Consider the following 27,567-nt stretch of genomic DNA (forward strand, 5'->3'; position numbering starts at 1 on the left):
CTAAATTGATAATCTCTTGTTTCTGTAACAGTAAGTCTGCAAGTTGGAAGATCGTCCAGTTAAATAAATAACAGAATGCTGTCAGAAGAAAGTGGCATTACCAACAGCAGCAAAACGTGCTATACCTCACAGGTGTTTTCTATCAACATTGTGGACATCAGAATGATGACATTATGGAGACAATATCTATATATTAGATAATATAAGAGCAGCTCCATCTTATGAAATAAGGAACTGCACATGTTTTGCTTTGCACTGCTTATGAAACTGACCCGAGTATAGCATTACATCCTGTAAATGCAAGGCACATTAAAAGATACGACTCACAGCAAATTTGTAGTCTGATTCCTCATAAGCCCGAGACGGGAAGTCCACAGCACATATTGCAGGAGGCTCTCGTGGATGTGCCATCAAAATCAAGAAGTCACAGTACCTGAAAATCATTGCAAAGTAGCATGCCTTTCCTACTTCCTGGTACGTAACTTGTGTACTCACCCAGCAAATTCACGAGGAATGCGCATCTCAAAGGGGTTTATATGGTCGACACCGACTATCAGTTTGAGGCTTTCATCACTGTTCTGAAAGTGTGTGTATATATCCTGCACAAATTGAAGTAGAAAGTTGTTATAACCTTAGGTTAATACAAGTTTCATTTGGATTCTACTGAATTCCTAAATTTTGAAGCAGTTTAATGTTCCTAACAATTCAAGGCTAGCAGGACCCCTTATAATTTTGCTTATGTAGATAAAATATATAACCATGTTTTTATAACTCAGCAAGTTATGAAAAGGCTTATGCACCCTTGCACCTTTAGCTTGACAGAATTATTTCTTTAATTTCTACATTTCAGCTGATAAACAAATTTTCTGAGGCCGCTGTACAAATAGCATTGAATATAAACTTTGTATCAATTCTTAAACCTGATGCACAATGGAACTCCGTTATCAGTATGTGACTGTCCTTTGCTTTCAGTCGGCAGCAGGGCTAGCCTTTCTGCATACAAAATTCTTCATGCTACAAAGAACAAGAGCTGAATGTTGCCCTTGTTCCTGTTTTATCAACGTCATATATATTTCAGGGTGGCTCTTTCCCACTACATAGCTCCCAGACTGACATAGGTTGAGTAAACCTGCATGAATTACCTGAACAGTGGCGATTAGGTTGCTCATGTCATTCTGGCTATTTTGAGCAAACAAAGCTATTCCTTTCAGTCTGTTTGCTTTAATCCATGTATCCAGGCTTTTCATAAAATGCTCAATATCAGCACCGTGCAGCATATCAATGGTGAGAGAGTCCACCTCCACAATAAAATAAGGTGCGCGATCGTTGTTACGTGAAATGAAATTCTGAAAGTCTTGGTCTGGAAAGAATGACACAAAAGATGAACATGTATATATCTTACTGCAGAGAGCATGCATGACAATGAAATGCATACTTTCTTTGCTCTAAATTAGGTACATGCAAAAAAAATGTTCTATCTCCATATTCCTGTTTTTTCACAAGTATTTTACTTGTTAATTGCAACTTCAGGTTTTGCCACCAGTCTGATCATGCAAGAAGCATATACAGTCCACATCTTATCAGTTAATCAGCCTCATAAATCAGTATAGCTGCTCTTTGACGACTGACATTAAAGAATTATTCTTATACAAATAATTGGGGGTATGCATCTTCTAAACATAAATTTATCACCATTTCCAAAAAGTTCGAGTTGTTTAGTGCATGTTTCTTACAAATGAAAAAAGTTGAAGTAGCAGACAAAATCAAGTGCATAACGATGCTTATGCTTGCCTGTGTTAGCATTCACATTTATTTTTCTCAGTTAAATTGTTTTGCCAATTGTGATTCTGCAAGTCCTTCCCTAATTCACCAGCCAGCAAAAGCTAGTTCTGATACGAAGTAGCTATAATATGTTCATGCCTGCTTACAGACTTTAAGGAGAGATGCAGATCTAAAAATATGAGTTTTCTCAAAAATTAGCAATTTTTCCTTTTAACCTGTTTTGTTAAGATTGATATCTCTACTGTTCTAAAAAAATAAAAATCTTTGTTCACAGTTAACTGGAAATGCTTTAAAATTGAATTGTGCAGTCTTCGAGCACCTTGCCACTGATAATGCGCCACCGCTCGGCATTGTCGATTCCATAAGCGGAGCGCCGAGCTTTGATTGCTCTTCAAATAACGACAGTTTCCCGAGCTTCTGCAGCACAAGAAATAATAAAAAGAAGCACGCTTTCGCTGCATTTTGCGAGTGCCGCGACTGGCTTATAAGTAGCGTGGTACAATCGGGGATCGCCATTGGCAGCTGCGCACCTGTGTGTGCTGTGAAACCTACTAGAGGGCTCCTGTCTCGTCGAGCAGCTTAGCTGTACAAAGCTTTATTCGTGCGTTATCTGCATTATGGATGAAGAATGGCATAGCTCGCACAGTAGCTACGCTGTCAACATGGAAGCTGTTGTGGTGCACTCTGCTACGAGCAGCTGGTTCAATTTACGGCAATTCTTGGCTTTCAAAAGCCAATACATCATAGATCATTCACAGTCATCAGCCGGAAAGTCTGTGATGCAGCAATGAATGCCATCTGCGCCAATGTTGCGATGTCGAGAGAACTCACAGTGAGGAAAGTTGACAGGGACGGCATTGCTGTTATGTATGATGACACGTGGCACAAACGCGGCCACAAGAGTCACAATGACATCAGCACTGTTGTGTTCCTCGACACTAGACTTTGTTTAGATTTTGAAGACCTGTCAAACTTCTGCCTAGCTAGCAGTCAGCACAAGACTCTGCCAGATGGAGCGGACGAAATTTGGCAAGCGTTTCATGGCTCTGCCTGTGAGTGAAATGTTCGTGAGGAATCAGCCTGCAAGAGCCGCGAGGGACAAATTTACAGTGTTGGCGCGTTTTAGTGGCAGGTCACTACAAAAAGAATTGTTCTTTTTCGTGCGCAAATTTTATTGCATTTATTGCCATCATTCATAAATTAACATTCAATTTTAACTTTAAAACTCATTGCTCAAAATGCAAATTTAGCCCCCCCTCCCCTTTCTTTTTTCAATGTACCCTTCCTTTTTCAGATACTTCTGGTGGTCGTATTTCCATGAAATATTGCCCAAATTTTTTCCAAAGTACTAGAAATGCAATTATGTTGTTTAAACTTCAATATTTTTAGTATATAGACTTCCCACATTGGAATATTTCACATGTATTACATATTTTGTATGCACTTCCCAAGTAGTTTTTTACATTCCACAAATTATTTGAAGCGTTATAAACTATCAATGTTAAAAAATTATGCAAGTTTAGTGATAAAAAGAGGGGGGCAAATGCCTTAAGGTTTTCACTGTGTCATGTTCCAGAACTCAATGTATGCAACTTGTAAGAAAACTAATATACATTTGAAATCAGCATAGAAGGCTCTATAAATAGTTCAATTTTCATTGTTCTAGGGTGAAGAATGAAAAAAAAAGGTCCTTATTTAACATCTCCCATTAGCCTTACTCTGATATTGGTGATATAAAACTAAAGTTTGGCCAGAACCACCACACACACCCCTCTCTCTCTCTCTCTTTCTTCCCCCCCCCCCCCCCACACACATTATTTGCACTAAAGTGCATCGTACACCTGGCACAATAATCGCCTTACCCCCTCCCCCCACTTCCTACTTTCTTTTTCTCCCTCATGTACATTCAGACAACAGTACATTAACAGGTAAACTAATATACTAACCATCTGTGGGCACAAACTCATGGCCAGCATCATTGTACTTGACAAAGCTATAGATGACATAGTCACATAGGTTTCTTGTGAGGTAATTTACAACATCACGTGCTTTATGGGTAAGACAGATGAGGCTGCCTGAAAAATCAAATGAAGACAAATAAATCGCATGAAATGGTCTCGAAAAAGCAATGTAGTGACTAAATGTGTTAATTCTACACGGTTGATGAAATCAAAAGAACATCACATGCCTGATTAACACACACACAAACACTCCTGCAATGTCAATGCACTATAACTAGCTTAATGTTCCGACTTCTCTGCCTTCTAATAAATTCTCTCTTTTATGAAGGGGGCAGACTGGTCTTTGGGACCAAAAAGTGACAAAAAAAATTCATTTTTTAAAAATAGACATATTTAGTTTCTGCAAGTATTTTTCTATCTCTCTGCAAATTTTCAGGCACCAGGGAGTGGTAATTTTTTGTAATGTCATTATAACTGTCCAGATTCTTGGTGCTGTTAACATGCAGAACCTCCACAAAAATGGGGAACCGATTTCGAGGCTTCGTTATAATTTGCCGGCACCTGTGTTAGAATCTCTGCTACGAATTTATGAGCACCTTTATGAGGATTGCAAAAGATGTGCACCATAATTGTTGCTTTTTGAAGAAGCTGTGTGTTTTCAGTTTTTTCAAATTTTCTCAAGAACGTAGTGAACTTTTTTTTCTATGATGGCCTTAAACAATAGGGGTTGAACTTAGGTTGTCTCAGGAACAAGATGAGTGATAGGAAAACTAATTAAATATTTCAAATCAGCAGAAAAAACTCCACAATCCTGTGCACTTTGATCAAGATCACTGAAGAAATAAAGAAAACAATGTCGAAGACTAGTCTGCCCTCTTAAATGCTATTTTGCACAAGCATATGCCAAACTTACATGATGTGCTCTGGCCATTCAAATTCAATAAATGATAAAAAGTCAATAAATTTTCAAAAAAAAGTCCAACATTTATTAAAAGATATAAGAAACAACTGTGCTCTTACGAGTGGCACCATGATTTGGTGTTCTTGTTGTTTTTGAGCCTGAAAAAAAAAAAGAAAAAGCACCAGTTCATCAGAAAGTGCTTTGTTTTTTTATGCTTCAAATATTGTGCATTTTGTGTTGAGCTGATTACTTTACCATGAGTTGAAGGAGACTGTGTTGCAGGAGGTTCTGAAAAAAATATATATACCTCAAACTCGTTGGTTTGATTAGCACAAAAATCCCGGCAAAGCTAACTTCAGAAAGCCTGCTGATTATATATATTCATAATAGACAAGGCTACCCTCACCATAAAATTTATGCAACAGTGTAAATGTTTCACTTAAGTACCACTAAACCCTGCATACTAACAGAAGCCATCTTGATTTTTTTTTTCTCACTTACTTCAATGAGCAATGAGCAGCCCCTATCATCACCATGGCTGCTCTATACGTTGACCTTCAAGAGTTATGATAGCCCCAATGAAACTCTATGGGTGTTTGTATTGTGCATCGTGAGTAGTTATACGGTATGAGAAATCACTGGTGTACTTGATAGCTGTCAAAAAAAACCAGTGTAGTGTTTTTACTTTAACACTTGTAACACAGCATGTAAAACTGGAAAAAGACAGAGACAGAGTATAAAGAGCGCTTTCTACACACTGTGACTTTTTCCAGTTTTGCATGCTGTTGCATGTGTCGAAATGAACCAACTAAACCAGAAAGCCACTATCCTTCTTAAAATAAACCCTCCAGTAATGTTACTTGATAAGTTTAATGAGCAAAAAGCCAAGTCACAATAAGCACAGTGCTTTGTCAGTGGAAGCAAACATTCCCAGTGATAAAGTGATTAATATTTTTCGATTTGAGAACATGAAGCAGCATTAAATTTAATAAATGATGGACTTTTAATGACACGCTGGTGTCTGAGATGCAGGGGGCTGGATTTTAAATTCTGCACCTTGCAAGGTAATAATAACACAGAAGTGCTCAAGTGTACAAAGGTGCAATTGTGTACAAAATGAATGCATCTCGCAGCTGCGAAAAGTTATATGAGTGGCTTCTGGTGATTCCAGACAAATAGTCAATCTGCCAGATTTTTAAAAAATCTTTCCAGCAGAGTATGCTGCAGTGATGTTATTTAATGCAATTAGTTCTAATAGTTCTTGGTTATGGGGCATAGTCCAAATTTAGTGAGTTTTAAATTTTAACATTATTTAAAGGCAGCATTATAAATGCCTCACAAAAGAAACATTGAATTGCAGGGTAATGAAAATGAGAAAAGCTTACAAACTGAATTGCAGCCCATAAGAAATATAAAAAAACAAAACAGTAACACTGTATATAAGTCATCAAGGCAGAAAAAATACCGTATTTACTCACGTAACGAACCCACCTTTTTTTTCAGAAAAGCTGACCCCAATTTGGGGAGAGGATTTATTTTGCGCGAGAAAAAAGTCATGGGAGTTATAGCAGCAAAGATTTTGCGTGATGGCTTTAATTGTTAAGTCTGTGAGATGTGCGACAAATCTTTTTTGTAGCCCGAAGCTCTTTTTGTTTCTTCCCGTAACTACAGCGCACGGATCGACGCCGAAGTGTCATCCAGCCGCTCAGTTCCAATGCTCGAGCGCGTGCTGTTTGTAACCAGCTGTGTAGCTAGCGTACCAGCCATATGCACCCTGCGCATCAGGTGTCCCAAACGTTCACAATGACAAACCCGACAACAAAAACACAGTGTCGAATGGCGGCGTACAAACATTGCAGTAGACGTTGTGAGTGTATGACGCGCCGTCGATGCGGTAGGTGCAGTGCACTTCGCATGGCCTCTGAGATGACGAGCACTTGGCGTGTTAACTCGCCATCTCAGAGGCCACGCACTTTGTTTCTTGCTTTGTTTTTGTGCCACTGTGCTTGCGTGGCACTATCAGCAAAGCGTTTTTCCTGCATTCGACAGATGGCCCTTTGCCGGAAAAGGCGCAGCTTTCAAATTTTGATTGACGTCCGCGCTTGCGCTGCTTGCAACTGTTTAGCATGATTGCAAAACTGTTTTTACATTTATTGCGTTGTTATTTTGTAATATAATGGCTTGATTTAACGTAGTTTCGATCGTCAACGGCACTGGCTATCATACCGAAACGAAATGAACAGACACATTAAAAAAGTTTTTTTTTTCAAGGACCAAGGTGGGGTGGGTTCATGATGCAAGTGCGTTCATTAGGCAAGTAAATGTGGTATTTCAATGGCTAAATAACAGAAACAATTAACTTCAATTTAAGATGCCAGTGGCAATCAGCAAAGTCATAAATTCCTCAGGCTAAGTCGGGGATGGCTAATACTAGGGAGACTAGGGCGACGCAATGCTTCTTGCTAATACTGACTCAATTTCAAACATATTGCAAGGCAGTGGTATTATTTTATATGCATATGCATTACACCTAGTGACAGATTTCTCCTTGTTGCAGAGCACTGTTGCAAAATGTACTTATGCAAAGAGCAACCTCTGAAGAACAATTCTGCTTTATGCAAACATTTTTCCCCAATCTTCATCGATTTGCTTTCAAAATTTGCATATTTTGTTGCTAAAAACACTGCTTATAGACAACATGAAGTATGTTTCCTATGGCAATGTGCTAGCATTCAAAAAAGTAATGCACTGTACTTGCCTTTTTCGAGTACAACTTTCAGAGTGTGAAGCCTTGAAAATGGCTCCCCCATTGCTGGGCACTTCCCTTCCACATCTTCAAATTCAACATCAAATGCTGCAGCACACAATGTGTCAACTTGGCCAGTCACTTTTGATACCTGTAAAAAAAGGAGCGGCAATGGTTTACATGTTCAGGCTCTGAAAATGTTCCCAACAACTTAAATGAGAAGACAGTCTGCTTTCACGTCCCCCATGTGATGCAGTATCATAAGCCATCAAAGTGGCCTCTAATTCAAACTTGGACAATAGAGCTTGCAACAGTGCCTCTGAAAATAAATAAAAAATACTTAAATTTTACTAATAGTATATTATATGTGCAATGCTAAACCCAAGAAGCCACCCATCCAATATGACAGCAGAACACATCGATACTCAGAAGCTCTGTCAGAAATGAGAAATCAAGCTCACAATCAGGCACACGTTATTCCTGAGTGCTGGCAAGAAGAAAAGTTCACAATATTATTAGAACTTGAAAATAACAGTGCTAAATGCAGGGGGTGAAATAATGACAGATGAAGAACTGAGCTAACCACCGCTTGTTAATCGAGAAAAAAGAAATATTCAACCAAGCTCTGCACAGAAGACAGAAAAATGGTATCTGCATAGAGATATTGGAAATTGTCATGTCATGTATATCAGCCAAAGCAAGCGGTCAGATTTTTAACAAATAAACATGCTCACAATCCAATCCATAATATAATTTGCTATCTTACTTTTTCACGCATTGCTCGCTTGGCTTCGTAGCTGAATATTTCAGTCCCACTGTCCTTCTCTTTCAGCTCATAGGTAGAGGCGGAGGGCATATTCTTCAAGTGACAAACCTGTGTTGCAATCGGGAGGAAAAGAAAACAAGATCACCGCCTGTCAAGCTCATTCCATGACTGGAAATTAGAGTTATGAAAGTGCACTGTGAGAGCTCACATTACTGAACAAAATAAACTGGGGTTAAAGGGCAAAAAGTGGACATGATATGAAATAACTGCAGTGTAAAACAAGCGTGCATAAAATGATTGCTTTATATTTGTCAGAGCTTATTGTAGATAACATGGCCATTAGTATGTTGTGTTGAAAAAGAGAAATAGAGAGAAACAAAGAAAGAGAGAAAAAAAGCAGAAAAAGAGAAATTGGTAGAGAGAAAGAGAGTGATAAAGAGAAAAGAAAGAGAAATAAAGCTAGAGATATTGACAAAGAGACGAAATAAAGAAAATGATATAACAAAAGATACACGAACAGCAAGAGAAAAGAAAGAAAGAAAAATAAAGATACTGAGAAATAAAGAAGGCAACCCAGCTCCGCTCTTTCTTGAGGCTCGGCACCACTAGTACAAAACAGCTAGTGTAAGAACTAACGAAAATTAACATGTGAAAAAGAGTGACAGAGAACGAAATGCAAAGATATAGGTAGAGAAAAATAGAGACAAATAAAATGAATGAAGGGCAAAGGAAAACAACATAGATGGAGAAGGAAAGAAAATGAGAGAAAAAAAGAGAAATAGATAAAGAAAGAAGAATAAAAAATATAGAAAGTGAAAAAGAAATAGAGTGAGAAATATATAAAAAGAAACGTAGAAAACCGAAAAAAAACTGGCAGATCCTATGTACAGTGGGAACCCATGATATGCGAAGCACGGATGAGAAATGTTGATATGTCACTTTAAAATCAGCACAACATTATGAGGGGGAGGTAAATGATGCCATACATGACTTTCGTGTCATGAATATCATGTTTGAATGTGTCGTTTACCTTTGTCATCCATTCACATCATGTGATGTCAAATTTAGTACATGTGGAGCTAGCGAAACGGCCGCGAGCACGCTATGAGTGTGGTATGTTGTCATGTTCTTACACGACACGCGTGTCACGACTATCATGTTTGCACCAGTCATATATTTCGTCACCCAACAAAGCCACGTAACACCAAATTTGGTATATGTGGAGCTAGCAAAACAGCTGCGATCGCATCATGAAGGGCCCAATATACTCCAATGAAGCGTTGAAGCACGCGCGCGCTGGGCACAGCAACGCTACGTTAGCAAAACCCGAGCACTCTATAGTCTGACGCCAGGCGCGACCAGCGTCCGTCGAAGCGGCTCGACGGCAACCAGCACGAAATGCGACATGCTGCATTTCGCAGAAACAATTAACTTAGACTTAAGATTTCGCGCCGATGCGTTACCCAGACAACACTGCGTCACCCTCGTTTCGTGACTGAGGGACGCCGGACGCGCTGAAACGCGCATGCGTCAAAGCAACACAGCGAGGCGCGCGCCTGTGAGTATATGACAGGACCGGCGCCTGGCATGGCAACGCTAGCGTGACGGGACGAACTGAACGTCGGCGAGCACGCGCACCCTGTCTTGTCGAAATGTATTGATGCTTTGACTGTGGCACGTAGTCATGTTCTCACATCACACACATCTCACGATATCATGTTTGCACTAGTCACATACCTTCATCATCCGTTGGCGTCACTTAATACCAAATTTGGCATATTTGAAGCTAACGAAACAGCCGCAAGTGCATCATCAGTGTAGCATGTAGTCATGTTGTTACATGACATGCATGTCGTGATTATCATGTTTGGATGTGTCATTTACCTATGTCGTTCGTTCGCTTCGCGCAATACCGAGTTTGGCATATGTGAAGCTAGTGAAACGGCCACGAGTGCATCATGAGCGTAGCATGTAGTCATGTTGTTACATGACGTGCATTTCATGTTTATCATGTTTGCACCAGTATAATACCTTCAATATCCATTCACGTCCCGTAATATCAAATTTGGTATAAGTGAAGAAAGCGAAACGGCTGCCATCGCATCATGAGCGTAGCACGTAGTCATGTTGTTACATGACACACATCTCATGATTATCATGTTTGCACCATTCACGTACTGCAATACCAAATTTGGTATACGTGATGCTAGCGAAATGGCCGTGAGCGAATCATGAGCATGGCATGTAGTCATGTTGTTACATGACACGCATGTCATGATTTTTATGTTAGGTTCTGTCCCTTGTGTTCGCCATACAATCATTCCATACCATACCAGTTTTGCAACATGTCATGTGAACGAAACCACTGCAAGAGCTGCAGAGCCATAAAATGTAAATCATGACATACATCTCACGATTCTCATGTTATGACTAGCCAAATATGTTCTTCATACAGTCATGTTATGCCATACCAAGTTTGGTATCGATACCATTATCGAAACAGAGATAGATAGATAGATAGATAGATAGATAGATACATAGATAGATAGATAGATAGACAGACAGACAGACAGACAGACAGACAGACAGACAGACAGACAGACAGACAGACAGACAGACAGACAGACAGACAGACAGACAGACAGACAGACAGACAGACAGACAGACAGACAGACAGACAGACAGACAGACAGACAGACAGACAGACAGACAGACAGACAGACAGACAGACAGATAGATAGATAGATAGATAGATAGATAGATAGATAGATAGATAGATAGATAGATAGATTAGATAGATAGATAGATAGATAGATAGATAGATAGATAGATAGATAGACAGACAGACAGACAGACAGACAGACAGACAGACAGACAGACAGACAGACAGACAGATAGATAGATAGATAGATAGATAGATAGATAGATAGATAGATAGACAGACAGACAGACAGACAGACAGACAGACTCAAAGTCGCCAAAGTTCGCCAAGAAATGCTTCGCATTTAAAAAAGGAAATAGATGAATAAAGAAAGAGAAAAAGACAAGGAAGGCCATTCAGCTCTGCTCTTTTTTCAGGCTGGGCACTACTAGTGCAAAGCTGCCACACCGCTTTGTAAACCTTTGTTGCGCTCTTATGACAAACCACGCCCTCAATTTTTTTACTATAAGCCCAGCCAATTCAATTATCTTTCTGATGCAACCCACCTAATTTTTCAGCAGAAGTTGCATAAAATACAGGATACTATTTCATAATATCATAGTACACAATAACACTCTTCAAGAGAATGGCTGTTGCCCCACTTCGGCGGTCTAGTGGCTAAGGTACTCGGCTGCTGACCCGCATGTCGCGGGACCAAATACCGGCTACGACGGCTGCATTTCCGATGGAGGCAGAAATGTAGGCCCATGTGCTCAGATTTAGGTGCACGTTACAGAACCCCAGGTGGTCCAAATTTCCGGAGCCCTCCACTACGGTGTCTCTCATAATCATATGGTGGTTTTGGGACATTAAACCCCACATATCAATCAAATAAATTAAGAGAATGGCTGTCGTGTATGTCTACACATGTTCTGTGTACTGGTAACACTTTCTTGCATTTCACTTATACTTTCTGAATTTTTTGAATAACGAAACACGTTACAAATTTTAGAATTCAGCATTTCTTTTATATTATTGTGGCATAGCCAAAACTATCACCTCAAGCTCACTTATACCTACAACACAAAATAAAATATCTGGAGTAAAGTCTTGCCATCTTGACGTACCTTGTCATATCCTACCCAAAGTTCCTTTTCACAAACTTTCCCACGGCCTTGGTTTTTGACACCATGAAAGTTGAGCACAGCAAGTGTGAATGACAGACACACGCTGGTCATATTTCTTGACCGCAGCTCAAGATATTTCTGAAAGGAAACCAGGGAAGTATTAAAAACAAAAACACATCTTGTGGTGATAAATAATGATTGAATAATCAGCGCACAGCATGTCATTGCCTTCTCACTAATACTGTCCTTTAAATTCATTGAAACATATACAATGTATACCGAGAAATCCGGATTAACACCACTCTCCTATCATCACGCATGCAAAAAGTTCTTCCCCCACTTCCTGTTAGTGACAACTGTTCCAGATGTGCATGTTATATCAGATTCATTTTAACAGACATAGTGAGCTTCCCAATAAACCAATTCGATAGAAACCTACAGCGGCCACTAGACATATACCTCCAAGCTCTTGTAATTATAACAACAACAAAATGAAACATTTCTTAAATACCATTTCCATCTCTTCATCTGTTTCTAGAGGCCTATTGGGAAATCTAGGCGTACAAGTGCTGCTTGGTGGCCTTGGATCCTGCTTTCTGAGAATCAAGAACTGGCATTTTCTGAAAGAAAAAAAAAGAATGGCACGAAAAGAAGTAAAAATGAATTCAAGTGAAATATTTTACTGATAGCACTAACAATAGCTCATGGCAATGAGCCAATTGAGTTAACTCTTTTGCCTTTTATGTGCACACTTGCTTTAGAAAGCTTAGTGCTACTAATAAGTAATGTACGACTGGCATGATACACCGTACTATTTGAATAAAGATATGCAAACAGCAATCAGCTAGAAAACCACCCTAAATATAATGACCCCACAATCGTGATTAGCTATGCTTTCAGACTCCTGCACTCACTCCAGTGTTGTTACGCACTATCGTACAAACGTGATCACTAACACTTGGCAAGTCCACTGCCAAGCAAGTAGTTTTCGGTTGTTTCTGCAAAAGATACCGTATTTAGCCACACATATTGACACAGTTTCGTTGTTGCTGTGATAGAAATGTGGATTAGTAAGCTAGGCTTTTCAATGACAGAATTTGCGGAGAAAAAAAAAAACTGGCTTTCAGGACCCTTTCAGTAATCAGACATTTACATTAACGCAATCATCGCTCCTCGTCAAACAATAACACAAAAACAGTGCTGAATAGTAGTTCTTGCATTTGTAAAGAAAGATTATATGCCATGCGGGAAGTTTCAGAACTCACCCTGTCAAAGCATATGCCAGAGCCTGGGAGTCACGGATTTTTACAAATTCAAGTATTATAATCACCACTGGCTGTTTCTTGAATTTCGTTGAGCGGTTCCAAAACTCCTGCAGACAAAGTAAATCTTTGAAGCTCTAACATTGCCTTGAAGTGATTGATTCATTAAAATTTTCAAGGAGTATATCAACACCTGCACAATGTTTTTGGCTTAAGTAAAGAAACTCAATGAGGAACGCAAATAAGGCAACACAGAAAAACACACGAGACAGTGTCTACGTGTCGCAAGTAAAAAGTGAATCACCTGAAGTTATCATTTAAAAAAGCACTTTTTTCATATTGCATATATGGATAATTTTTCATGTAGACTTGAGATCAGAATTTGAGCAACTTATTGTTGCTGATCTGAAAAATGACTCGGATATGAATGTAGATTCTGAAATACAGATTTTGTGCCACGGTATGTTTAAACACATGATGAGTGTATAAGCTGCCTCACGGATAGAAGTGCTTGAGACTAGTCCCGCTTTTGTGGCCTACCCGAACAAAATGCTATTACTTGTGAAAGGCCACTAAATGATGTCAGTCCCACTTAACAATGTCACAAACATTTTATTCCTTGCAACGCCGCGAGCCACATATAGCCTGCGGGCCGCTTGTATGAAAGACTGCCTTGGATGAATGTATAAGGGACAGTGTTTTCTTTTTGAGCTGCGGTTAGTGAGTTTCCAAAATATACAGCCTACACCTGATAATCAGATCTGAAGCATAGCAGGCCCCAATAAACTCACTGTTCTCGGAACTCAGGGTTTGACATGATCCCTGTCAAAGCAAAGTGTAATGTTGAAGGGACACTAAAGGCAGCTATAAAGTAGACATCGATTACTGAAATAACGGTCCAGGAACCTCATAATGTTACTTTTGTATCAAGGAAGTGCTTATTTTGAAATAAAATCACATTTTAGTGGTCCGCATTGCGTTAGCGCACTTCAAATTTTTCACCTCAATGGAACATCTAGCATCACTGTTGCCGTGCACAACATTGCACGGCTTTACTGCACAGCAGCTGACACTAGTAGCAGCAGAGGGAAAGTAGAGGGAGCCACAGCAGCAACAACAGTCATTGAACAATGTTTAACAATGGCCTTCATTAATGAACAAGCAGCATTTTATTACACCACTTGATGCATGAAAGGTTCTTTGTTTGGTGCAGCTAGTTCAATTACTAGTGGTTAAATGTAGGCGGTACCTCTGACGTAATGAGGATCATTTTGCGAATGTCCTATGGTAGCACATGTGTTCTCGTGCATTTACCTTAATTTGATCGCTAAGTAGGAAACTACTGTTGATAATATTGTTGTTTTAGACATTGTCATACATTGAGCTTTCACTCTAACATAAATTGTTATTTGACTTTAGTGTTCCTTTAATATGAGGTCTGGCATGCAGGAGAAAGCAAGCAGTCAATGCCATAAGGCATAGTCAAGCCAAAACTGATTTCTTGGTACTTAGTCACAACAGCAGAAATAAATTAAATACACACCGCAGCAAATGGCTCGACATTTATGGCATCTTGATGGGTTGCCGAAAATGCAATGCCATCAAGGTTGTTCGTTGTGAGGAACTCTTCGGTTTTGGTGAAGAAGACAGTCACGGCACGTCGAACCTTGGACGTCATAATTCCACGCATGTCTACCTCAGTTGCAATAAAAGGAACACTTCCCTTTCGCAGCTTTTGTAGTTTTCCGATGTCATCTGGAAAAAAGTAATAAAATACGTGGAACACGCACACTATCAATGTCAACTTCAGAAGGTAGTGTCACATTAAAAAATGGTGCTCATCTATGATTTTATGTATTGTCAGTAAAAACTAACACATAATAAATGAAGGTAGAAAGAGTGACATAAAAAAAACTATAGCTACAAAGCTCCTGAGAGAATATATCCACACGAGACTTTAATATGATCAATGTTTCATATCAATGAGCAGAGCACAGAAAGCAAGAAAGAGCTCACCAAAACAATTGTTTTAGGCAACATATGCAGGAACAAAAGGAATTGAGCGTTCTATTTATAATACCCCCTTGAAACTCATGAGAAGGTCAGGTTGATTACCTAAATGAAGTAGCCGATACATATGCCATGGCGAATGATTGAAGTTAATAAATTACATTTTATGACTCTAAGTGAAGGAAAGAAGGGTAAATTTAAGGGCTTGTTTTCTTTGTTAGATACAACATTGATTCGAGATAACAGCCAAAGAAGCCAAGGAGAGTATAGGGGATGTTATTAGAAGTGAAAATTGTAATGTGAAGAAAAAGAAATCTGGACGGAAAGATAACTTGCCGTGGGCAGGGACCATACCTGCGACCTTCCTACAACAGCAGCTACACCCCCCCCCCCCCCCCTCCGTCCACTTTATGGGGTATGTGCAGTTAATGGTAGCGTCAGTCAGCGCCACCTGTTGCTATTGCGGCAAGTGTGGGACACTCATTTTTTGCCTGTTGGTGTCACGTAGCATGTGATCTTATTACAAGCGGGCAGCTGACCAATAATCCTTCGCATCCCACCTGAAGGCACTATGTCCGCCAGAACGAGATCCTCACTACGACTGAAGGAAAGAAGAGTAAATTTAGGGGCCGTGGTAGCTAGGCAGAGCTTCTGATGCATTTAGTAGAGCATCGGGCGAGTTATTTGAAGATCGCAGATTTGATTCCTGCCCATGACAAGTTATCTTTTTGTCCACTTTCTTTCTTTACAATTACACTACAAATACTTCTAATAAAATCTCCTATACTTTGTTGACATTTCTATAACTCTAGATTGATCGACATTTTAGATTACATTATGTTCTTGTGTGCACACAAATTAATAGAACTCACTGTATGCACTTGCATAGTAGCCGTCACATAACATAAACCATACTGAAATACTAACACACAAAAGCCAGCTTTTCTGGGTCAATGAGTCACCTATTCTTCTAAAGTTAATATCTTTCATTATGCAAAAAGGCTATCAGTCATCTTGGAAAAAAAATAGGAGGGCATCTCAAGAGCAAGACATAGCTCCAAACAAAGCAGCAAAGATGTGGAAAAAGATAAAAGTAAACCACATTTTAAGAAGCAGGTTGCTATAATCTGTGTGTAACCAATATTTGAAGAAGGAATGCTAACCCCCCTATCCAGAAATGCTGCTTGACTTAAACTTGACTTTTCACCGACTTGAATGCAGCACAAACGCATTTCGAACGCGTTGTCTTTAGGCAGTGCCAAGGCCACACAAATGCACAGACGCAATTCAAACGCACTGCATTGAAGGCGGTTTCGAATCAAGTTCAAGTGAAGGAGCCTTCATAAATACGGGGGTAAGTGACGAATTACAGCCAATATTTCGGGACTCTGCACATTGCATTGGCAGGATAATAAAGCAGGTCTGCATGGTGTATCTCGATGCAAGCACTTACCATTTTTAAGGTCAAACTTCTCGATTTCTATATCATAGGTGATTGCCGAATAGACAAGCCCAATACAAAGGCCAAGTTGCAAGAGATTCCCGATGTTAGCTGATGCTGTTGTACAAAGCAGAGCACCTGCACAGAGAAATAGGACAAAGCATAAAATGTGGGGCATGCAAATGCTTTTCCTCATTCCACTAAGTCACAACAAGGGCCACACCAACGATCCCACCAGTTTCAGACCCACGGTGACATCGCTTTCGCAACTGCCACCTAGGACGGGTCTGTCCACCTCCCACTCCCGATGTGGCAGGCTCCTAGGCCCTTGATTCACGGGAGGGGTACGTCACAATTCATGTTTTGTGAATACTGTCAAAAGTTTTGAAGCCGCTACTGGTGCACCAGCTATACAACTAGTAAGCACTGGAATAACATCTGTGCATGCCATTGCTTACAAAAACAAACTCACTGCCATAAACTGCTTCTTATTTCTCCGAGATTTGCAGGGTCAAGAATGCTACAGAAAGACTATGACAGGGTCTAGTGACATACCATTCCACTCATAAACTGTTTTTATAAACTTTTGGAAAAGAATAACTCCATGCAGCCCCAAGAGTTGGCTTCACAATGTCCCAAACATCATCGCACGACCTGTTTTCTGCCATTATTACCATTTTCTTTTTCAAACCTCGTAAAGCTGATTTAAGGTATTGCAAATCACATGACCTGCTGATTACCATTTCTTCTTATTGATCTCACCTAGAGTTCAGCTACATGCAATTTTGCAGTAATCCATACAAGTGACCTGCCACAATTTTCTGTTCTATCATTTGACACATGGTCGGAAGAGAGTTTTGCAAGTCTCATTGTAATCCTTCAAATGTATGCCCCGGCGAGATAGTAACAGCAGGAGATTTAGATTAAATGTCATAATTTTTAACAATATGTGCTGCAGATTAGAGTTATTTGAAAATTTTCTCCTCCCATTACTATTCCCTCACACCGGATTATAAAATACCACTTGAGGTATGCTAAAGACCACATCTTCAAAAGGTCCATTTAAAATGAAATGCTACAAATTTAAGAAATGGTGGGTAATAACAGGCCAGTATCAAAACACAATGGACTGTAACTACTTCCTTTAACTATGGTGGCCGTATTAAACATTCTGAGAATGAGAGCCTAGCACTTACGGGTAGATGATGCAGGAGTTGTGGGTTCAGATTCAGTTGTGTCTTGTTTAGCTGCCAGAAATAGAGCGTAAAACATTATCACACCACGAATTTCGAACAAGAAAGGAGTTGGTGTGCCAGCAAAGAGCAATTATGCTAGCCAATACCGTGCCTGAAAATTAACTAGCAAACACAGTTATAAACCTTTGATTAGGAACACCATCATAATGTCCTGAATATCATCACACAACCAGTTTTCAGCTACCACTGACTGCTTTCTTTTTAATGTCTCTCACAAATTTATAGATCACCACTTAATGTTAAACAAGGTTACACCCCACATGAGCTGCTGATTACCACTTCTTCCTGTCCATCTCATCTAGAGTTCAGCTACATGCATGTTTACTGTAAGCCATACTAGTGCCATGCTATTATTATCTGTTATGACAAATAAACATGGTATGAAGGCATTGTTTTCCAAGTCTCATTGTAATCCTCCAAGGTTCGCCCCTGCATGGTAGTAGTAGCCGAAGGTCCTGATTAGATGCCATCATTTATAAAAATATGCCTTTACACATACTGCAGAGTAGATTAATTTATTGAGAATTTTCTTTCACATTACTATTTGTCCTAGTATGCAAATGCCCCCATCTCCAAAAGGTCAATTCAAAATTACAAACTACAGATTTAATGATGCGTTAGTATCAACACAATGGACTGCAACTACTTCCACTACAGCAGCAGTATTAAACATTCCGGGGATGGCAGTGCTTTACTTACGAGTAGATGTCGCTGCAGTTGTGAGTTCAGTTTCAGTTGTGTCATGTTTAGCTGCCAAAAAATAGAGTATAGAACATTATCATACCATGAATTTCAAACAAGAAAGGAGTTTGTATCCCAGCATCCACATAACAACCAAACATACTAGCAAAGTGTGATTATGTTAATGAAAGCCTTGTCTGAAAATCAAAGTTAAATGTTGGCATGTTCAAGCTTTGCAGGGTTGAGAATGCTACAGGAGCACTAGGATAGGCTATTATAGTAACATATCTTTACACTATTATGATGTAGCAGTAAGAGAATTTGTTTGACAATGTTCTAAATATGATCACGTGATCTATTTTCTGCCCCCATTGACTGTTTCCTGCATTTTTCCTGTAATCCATACTAGTACCACATTATAATTTCCTGTTCCATCACTTGACACGTGGTCTGAAGGTATAGTTTCGTAAATCTCATTCTAATCCTTGAAGTTTTGACCCAGCAGTGTAGTAGCAGCAGAAGGTATATACAAGGCACAATCATTTTTAGCAATATGCCTGTATATGCACTGCAGAGTACAGTTATTCAAAAAATTTTTTTCCCATAACTACTTGTCCGACATTATAAAATACTACTACTACTAAATCCCACATCTCTAAAAGGCCCACTCAAAGTTAAATGCTACATATTTAAAGAATGATGAGCTGGTATCAATACAACAGACCAGTATCAAAACACAATGAACTGGAATAACTTATTTCCAATACAAAGGCAGTATTAAACATTCTGACGAAACCAGTTTTGTACTTACGGGTAGATGTCTCTGCAGTTGTGGGTTCAGTTTCAATTTCAGTTGTGACATGCTCTTCTGCCAGAAACAGAGCAGAAAACATAATTATATCACGAATTTCAAACAATAAGACGTTTGTATTCCTGCACCTACATATGCAGACAAAGTTTGTCAGCAAAGTGTGATTATGCTAGCAAATGCCGTGTCTGAAAATCTAAGTTGAATGTTGGCATATTCCAAGGTTTCTGGAAAAAAACCACCGGATGGCAAGAGCTGTCAGAAAACAGTGGTGATCGCTCCCAGAACCATGGCATTAACACCTCAAGGTAGATCTTCATGACTATCTGATCGGTTTGCCATAAACTCTGAAGAATTCTCCAAATTTTGTTTTTTGTAACTATTGTAGAAATGTGAGAGGAAAATTTCTTTAAGGTGAGTAGTTGGTGCAGTGTCTACCTTTGTAGACAGGAGGCTGCAAAGCGTAGGTTCTGCTATCACTGCCGAGTTACCTTACACTAAAAATTTATCTGTAATATGGCTAACTAGGCATTTTCGAAAATGTGCCTAGACGTAACTTGCTTTTTCATGCATGCCCCAAGTGATAAAGACAAACATGCCATAATGTTCAAGTGGCCCATTAAAATGAATGTTCGGACATAAAAAAGAGTTCGAATACTAAATGCGCCCAAGCTGAGAGATCGCGAAGCAAAGGTCCCATGAATGGTAAGAATGATGGACACATTGAAGCATAGCTACTAGAAAGCAAAATATCCATGAAGAATAATGATGGTGAATAAGCAAAAGCTGAGAAGTTAGCATAGCAAAGGACCCATGGACAGTGTCAGACCATAAAAGCATTGAAGCGGAGCCACCAGCTTTCAATGACCCTATAAATGATGGCGAATAAAGTGCAGCACACTTTTAGTGTCCACATATATGGTCACCGTTGTTTTATTCTATAATAAAGGTAAACTCTGGGCTTGTGCAAATAGTGAATTTTAGGTTCAAAGTGAAGAGTGATTTTGGTCGAATAATTTTGAATTGAATTCAAATATTGTATATCACATATAAAGAAAAAGGGGCATATTTGTCATGACCAAGCTAACCTGAGCAATTAAAAAAAAATTAAAACAAGGCCTGTACAATTACTATTTTTTGTATCAAAGGAAGTGGAAGCAACCTTGAATAGTAGCAGAATTCGACTTTCGGCAAAATGCAAGTGATAGCCTGTAAAATATGTTGTGTTTTAAAGTTTGCTATACTAAGAGCATATAAGCTGGCATAATGAGCTCTTAATTAAAGAAAAGGAATCGATGTGAGGGTAATATCTTCATTTACACTTCAAGTGTAGTTTAAAAGCAGTGCGGATTGCTCTTGGACATGTGGTTTCACGACTCAGCATCATTTCACTGCAGTGAAACCACTTTTACAAAGAATTACACGCAAATAGATATACACATAAATAGGTGCTTTGCCGGCTTAGCACCCCTGAACTGCAGTGAAACCACCTCCACAAGGTGTTATGTATATGCGAACTAATATGCACTTATTCGTTCACCTCGAATTATTCAGAATTTTCAATAATTTCAATTCGATTCAAAGCGAATTTGAACACTGCATTATTCATTCAAAAATTCACACAAGCCTAATAAATTCTCAAATTCTCATTATTTTTACATTATTTCCTCTTTTGCGTGTACCATTATTGCATCCCCGCACACTATAAAGTAACACCTGACGCCATACACTGCTGGCTCAAGCAAATTCATACTGTATACATTCTATCACTGTTTATTATATGGATATAACCACGTAAATGGCAAAAGTGACCCGAAGCAAACGTAAACTGTTTTAACAGTTTAAACAGATGGTAGTTTGTTTTCAGTGAATGTTTCGCAAATATTCGGCAAATAATGCAAGTTATGTCCGCAAGAAGCAATTCTGGAGATTAAAACAATTGCCTATGAAATGTCAGCGAAACAGTACTACAAAAAGAGCCTTTAATAATAAACAAAATACCAACCACTTGTTGCCGTCATTGTCGTCATACCAGATTTAGAAGAGGTGGTTTTGATTTCACGAGTTGTCACTGTCAAAAATATAATGTGGAGAAGAACACTTCATTTATTTACATCACAAAAAAATTAAGTGATGTTCCAAGGACAATAGTCAAACCTTCATTTACTTTAAATATATATGTCATAACCACATAGGAAATATTGATTAGCATCATTCTTCTGGTAGTCTATCAAAGCAAGCATGTAAAATGCAAAGTAGGTATGTAAACACAAGTCTGAAAACAGGTCGTATATACATTAAATGAGATTTTATTGAAAGTTGTATGGCATATCAGAAGTTGTATGGCATATCAGAACCCTGTATCATCATTTGAAGTGCCTCTAGTACTCACTGAACTGTGCATCCTCAGTTTTATAAAAAAACTGTATGTACAATCAAACCTCATTATAACAAAGTTGCATCTTACATAAAAATAAGTTTGTTACATCCAAAAATCATTATTATGGTTTATTCCTAACACTATGTCTATTGCAACTCTATTTCTAATTTACTTTGTTATAGCCAATATATCATTATATCTGGGTTCGTTATGTTGAGGTTTAAGTGTAATTACTTGAAAGTAATCTCAGGAATGTGCATAATTATATTGACTTCTATAAATAATTTAACGATGTCAAATGACTTTTCAAAGATACTTATTCACTGAGAGTCTTATGCTTATCACTATGACTAAGGGTTTCTTCTCCTTTGGAACTTCTTGCAAAAAAATTATTTGATTTCTAGAAGCTCGACAAGTGTTATTGAAAAAAGAAAGACACAAAGCTTGCCAGATGCACATGAAAATAAATAAAAGACATAAAGACATTGCACTCATCGTCCTTTGTTCTCTTATTTGATATCTACAGTATATATTCATGGGAGGGAGGCATGAATATACACTACAGATACCAAGAAAGAGAACACAGGATGATGAGTGCAATGTCTTTCTGTCTTTTGTTTATTTTCATGTACAGTATATCTAGCAAGCTTCATGTTTTTTCAGCGCACCTTTAACAATAAATTGAAATCGCAATCGTGTGTAAAAATGACTTCATGTTATGCAAACAAATATAATGCTTATCCCCGTACTTATTTGTTACATTAATTTCCCCCAACATACAAATCAAATCATTATGCAACAGTTAGGAAAAAGACCTGCATAGGTGCTCAGTACGTCGTCAGAGATCAAGGTAAGCAATGACCAAGACAGCATGAAAGGCACTGCCATGGCGAAACAGTTAATGCGGACTCCCTTCTTTAAGCTTTCAGAGTGAGGCTAGTACTGAATCTTGAATGGGGAAAAGCCAACTATGTGCATTGAAAATTGCAACTGCTAAGATATAATAAAACATTTAAAAATAAAGAGCTCACCATCCCACCAAGGTGTCAGCTTTGAGGAACCACCTAAGAAAGAATACGACGTATTTTATTGGGATCTAAAACAGGTCTTATCACACACAACAAAATTGTACATTTTTCAGTTAGCAGTACAATATTATTTCTTCCTACAATAACAAAGCTGCTGCCTTTTGGTGTCACCAGGGCATTCCGATCACTTCCTTCTTGTTCATGCATTGATTTCTACCAATTGTAAATATGGTTGAATCAAATGAGAAAGAAAAGAATGATGAAATGATGAAACAGCTTCATAAGCACCTTTCACTAAAACATCAAACGAAAAACAACATTCTAACCAGAAACTCATTAGCTCTCTTAAAATCTGTGCAAAGCACCTCCTTGAGTACAATCTCATCTATATCTGTGTAGAATGTGCATGCAGCTAGTTCTGCTTTTGGGGGTGATACCCAAGTAAAAAACACCAAGAACGAAATGGGATTTGAGCTTGGGTCACCTGTGTTCCAGCCCAGTATTCTACCATAGAGCCATGCCGGTGCTTGAAACTCCATTGCAAACTGGCCTTAAGAAGGCTTGATGTCGGGAAAGGAATCACGGTAATATGAGTAATAAAGCATTTCAGAGCAGCAAAGGAACCACAAGGCGTGACTAATTGCAAATCCTGTAACGAGTGGGTTGTCAAATGGTTAAACCAATTACAAAGGCTTCAGGCGTAATTCTTCATCGGCATCAGCCACAGTATAAAAAAATTGCACAAAATTTCTTGCACGTGTATAGCGTGTACCATGCTTCTCCGAAGAATGACAAAGGATAATATACTGAATGTGTCGCTATTACACAAAAATTATGATCAATGGGATAGTGGGTACCTTGCAAGTGTACTTGTAGCAGTTACCCCAATAAGTAAAAAAAAAGGCTCTGAAAGGTCACTCTTCCAGTTTTCGCTGTGACTGTGCTGCATGTTCCATACAGGCCTGATGGGCTTTTTCATGTGGCTGTATCTCTCAGAACAGCCAGAAAGCATGCATTGTTGTTGTGAAAGAGTCAGGTATGTGCTATCAGCCCAAACATGTCATTCTTTGGCACTAAAATGATGTAAATGTCCCGAGGCTGACTGCCAATTCAAAGGACAACTTTGGTACTCATGCAAAGCAGGTCTGCATGTTTGTCAGGCCGTGCATCTTCGTGGGCCACAACCACTGCAGTGCCACAGTGCAAAGTTGGCTGCTTGTGTGCTCTACAGAGATGTGGACGGCCCTGTACATCACAGTTAAAGAAAGACCTTTAAAGTGAATTTGTAGATGAAGACTGCAAAGCAGTAATTGTGAGTATAACTAGGTTCTTGTTGATGTCGGAGTGAGCACTGATGTATTATCACTAGATGATTAACAGTAGAAGAAACAGTTGCCTGGTGATCCTTTCATTAGTTCACAGCATAGCATATAAGCTCGAAAAGGTAGCTAGTAAATATAATGTACCCGATGTACTCTTCAAACCAAGAAAAATTGATGAGCATAGGTAACAAACAAACACTAGGAAAAAATAAAAATAAAAACAGAACTTATGAGGTGCACTGTTCAACATGCACAAAAGCTCAGTGAGTGGAAAGAAAGCATTCGGGCAAATATTATCATGTGTTAACACAAGGCTTAGAAACACTGAAAACTATCATAAGCTTTCAACCAATCTTAAAATTTTTCAATTTATTGCAACCAATGCTCCTGTACAGTTGAAACAGATAAATAGGAGGAGGGGTGTCATAGCCCACACCCCCAAAAGCCCACAAAACAATAACCACACAGGGAACGAAAAATGGCAAATAATAAATTGCTATATCAACTGGCATTGGTTGATTTACTGAGCATAAAAAAATGTTTGTGCACCATTTTTCTGTTTGTAATCTAGTAAGATTGACTATATCGCTGGTACTTTATTATGTTTTAACAATCTACATTTTACAGATATGAAGCAGTACATACAAAAAATAAAACAGTCGGCGCATGCTTTGTTTAGCTTTCCTGCATTTTTATCTCTATTAGTCGTGTGGTTGTTTTAAATCAGTATGAACTTAAGAATAAGCTTAAATGAAGAAACCATTTTTCAAATAAAATTTAAAATGTCGAGTACCCGGCTGTGTTTCCGGAGTCTGCCACCACCATGGTGTCTCTGAAAAAGCATGAATAATTATTAAATCTCAAAAATTAAGAAATGGACATACGTTACGCCAGAAAAGTATAGCGATGCAACTCGCACTAACTGTGACAGTGTTACAGTAATATTATAATATCTATTAAATCCCATTACAAAAAGAATTTTGCAAAAACTATTCTGAATTTGATATAAAGCTATGAAAGCAGCATAAAAGCGCTTGAGAATTATCCTGAAGTAAAATTATGTTGAATGACCATAACAGATGCCCATTTACTGAAAGTACCGTGAAAACCCACATATAGCCCGGGTTTTATTTTTAGAATTTACTATGCAAAATTTCTGCTCCGGACTCTATGTGCAGAATCCAATAATTTTCAGCCCGAATTCGTAGTTTTGGTTTCATCAATATGTGGTGATATTATCATCATCAGGTGTCTGCACACTTCTGTGCATGGAGAAAGAAGAAAATTTCCTCATCCTTTCTCCATGATTCTACGGTAAGTAGCGTTGTAGAGTGACGTTAGTCCTACAGGCATGAAACAGTGGCCATTGCAATCACTTGATGCACACAACGACCACGGTTTTATGTCTGTGACTTTACGCCATGCCAGTTAGCGAAGGTAGTATTCGGCCGCCTTTAAATATAGGCTATCTTAGCTGCTAAAACCATTGGTAACTGTGCTGCGGGGCGACATTTCGGCTTGGATGAACGGTGCATTCGCAGCTAGAGGAAGCAGAAAAACGCTTTCTTTAATGCAGCGGCCAGCAAATAATTTTTTGAGGGCCGTAACGTGGAGTTTTTTCTGACGAAGAAGAACTGCCGAACTTTGTTTGGGAGCAATGGGCTGCAAAGCTCGCTGTCAACATCGAGCTACTGCAAGGAAAGGCAAGGAAGACTGCACAAGATCAAGGCTTTGAGCATGCGGCCTTCAAGGCGAGCAAGCATTTGGTGTCCCGCTTCATGCACCACACTAGATTCTCGATATGTCGGTGTACGGCGATATCACAGAAGCTGCCAGAAAACTACTAAGAGCTGCTTGTTGGCTTTCAGAAGCACGTCATTTCCTAGCGGAAGGTAGTCTCCTTTCAGCTGGGCCAGATCGAAGATGCTGATCAGACATCTGTGTCCCTCGATATGCCTCCAGCTCTGCATGTTTACGAAATGGCAGATAAGTGCAAGGTGCCACCCCACGTTGTGTTCAAACAAGAGATGCTGCCGAAGGGGGAGAAGTTCCCACGAAATGCTGTCCACTGCCAGGACAATGGGTGGATGGATGAATCACTCGTACTTGACCGGATGAAGTCCGTGTGGTGTCGATGGCCCGGAGCACTGCTAGGGCTTTCATCGATGCTTCTGCTCGACGCATTTTGGCGTCATCTGGTGGACTCAATGAAGCGATTGCTGTGCGACTCCCGCACCGAGCTCTTCGTTATCCCGGGAGGGATGGCATCCAAGCTGCAGCTCCTTGATATTTGCCTCGATAAGCCTCTTAAGGACCCCATAAAACGCCTGTATATGAAGTGGATGAGGTCTGGAGAGCTGGAAGTGACCCTAGCAGGACGAATGAAATGGGCCTCGCCAGCCATGCTGTGCTCGTGGATAGCGGAGGCTTGAGCCTACATTCCAGAGAAGCTCTTCTGCCGTTCCTTCAAAAAGTGCTCCATCTCAAACGCCCTCGATGTCACTAATGACGAGGTGCTGTGGGAGGACATGTCCAACAAGAGAGCTTCAGATGAGAGCTCGTCAGATGACGATGAGGAATGAAGTGTAAATAAATACATTTTTCTGTTTTCATCAATCTATATTCGGGTGAAAACATTTTTCTCGCATTTGCTGTGCCCGAAACGCACCTTAGACTATATGCGAGTCCAGCCCATATGCAGGTTTCTACGGCACTATTTTATGCTTACCACTGTGACCATGTGTTTCTTCTGTTGTGGAACTTCCTGGAACAATAAATTAGCCTTTAGAAGCTTGACAATAAATCTGTCAGATGCCTATTGCTGAAAGTACTGTTTCCTGCTTACCACTGTGACTGTGTGTCCCTTCCGTTGTGAAAATTTCTGCAAAAAATAAATCAATCTTTAGAAGCTTGACAACATGTCAGATACATATTCACTGAAAGTACTATTTTGTGCTTACCACTATGACTATGTGTCGCTTCTGTAGTGAGACTTTCTGAAAAGAAAAAAGACTCTTTAGGCACTTGATAACAAATGTGTAAGATGCCTATTTAGTGAAAGTACTATTTTGTGTTTACCACTATGACTACGTGCCACTTCTGTTGTAGGACTTCCTGCAAAAAATAAGTTCACCTTTGGAAGCTTGACCACGAATGTGTCAGATGCCCATTTACTGAAAGTACTATTTTGTGCTTACCACTATGACTATGTGTCATTTTTGTTGTGGAACTTTCTGCAAAAATGAGTTAGCCTTTAGAAGCTTGACAATAAATGTGTCAGATGCCCATTTACTGAAAGTGCTATTTTGTACTTACCACTGTGGCTATGTGTCACTTTTGTTGTGGGACTTTCTGCAAAAATTAAGTTAACCTTTAGAAGCTTTACAAAAAATGTGTCAGATGCCCATTAACTGAAAGTACTATTCTGTGCATACCACTGTGACTAAGTGTTGCTT

At 39.2% G+C, this 27,567-nt stretch overlaps 1 protein-coding gene and 1 long non-coding RNA gene across 2 annotated transcripts in view; both read right to left on the bottom strand.

The window, feature by feature from the left end:
* The window catches only part of LOC119173998 (uncharacterized), a 57,250-nt gene extending 35,804 nt beyond the window's left edge, over positions 1 to 21,446 (bottom strand). The window contains exons 1-17 of the mRNA XM_075894262.1: positions 21,388 to 21,446; positions 19,386 to 19,442; positions 18,593 to 18,643; positions 17,834 to 17,884; positions 16,650 to 16,775; positions 14,730 to 14,941; positions 13,190 to 13,296; positions 12,436 to 12,544; positions 11,925 to 12,062; positions 8,157 to 8,264; positions 7,403 to 7,541; positions 4,900 to 4,932; positions 4,764 to 4,802; positions 3,729 to 3,857; positions 1,143 to 1,360; positions 496 to 599; positions 328 to 433 (exon numbers count right to left, since the gene is read on the bottom strand). Coding sequence (XP_075750377.1) covers positions 328 to 433; positions 496 to 599; positions 1,143 to 1,360; positions 3,729 to 3,857; positions 4,764 to 4,802; positions 4,900 to 4,932; positions 7,403 to 7,541; positions 8,157 to 8,264; positions 11,925 to 12,062; positions 12,436 to 12,544; positions 13,190 to 13,296; positions 14,730 to 14,941; positions 16,650 to 16,775; positions 17,834 to 17,884; positions 18,593 to 18,643; positions 19,386 to 19,442; positions 21,388 to 21,412 — 1,752 coding nt within the window. The 5' untranslated portion in view covers positions 21,413 to 21,446. The remainder of the gene's footprint in view (positions 1 to 327; positions 434 to 495; positions 600 to 1,142; positions 1,361 to 3,728; positions 3,858 to 4,763; positions 4,803 to 4,899; positions 4,933 to 7,402; positions 7,542 to 8,156; positions 8,265 to 11,924; positions 12,063 to 12,435; positions 12,545 to 13,189; positions 13,297 to 14,729; positions 14,942 to 16,649; positions 16,776 to 17,833; positions 17,885 to 18,592; positions 18,644 to 19,385; positions 19,443 to 21,387) is intronic.
* A 1,347-nt stretch (positions 21,447 to 22,793) lies between these two features.
* LOC142817676 (uncharacterized) lies at positions 22,794 to 26,995 on the bottom strand. The gene is made up of 4 exons (XR_012895291.1): positions 26,958 to 26,995; positions 26,841 to 26,876; positions 24,906 to 24,944; positions 22,794 to 22,826 (listed from the first exon to the last, which is right to left on the bottom strand). It is a non-coding gene; the product is annotated as an uncharacterized LOC142817676 (long non-coding RNA).
* Between the last annotated feature and the right edge of the window lie 572 nt (positions 26,996 to 27,567).

This window comes from Rhipicephalus microplus, chromosome 5 (assembly GCF_043290135.1).
Source record: "Rhipicephalus microplus isolate Deutch F79 chromosome 5, USDA_Rmic, whole genome shotgun sequence".
Classification (NCBI taxonomy): Eukaryota; Metazoa; Arthropoda; class Arachnida; order Ixodida; family Ixodidae; genus Rhipicephalus; species Rhipicephalus microplus.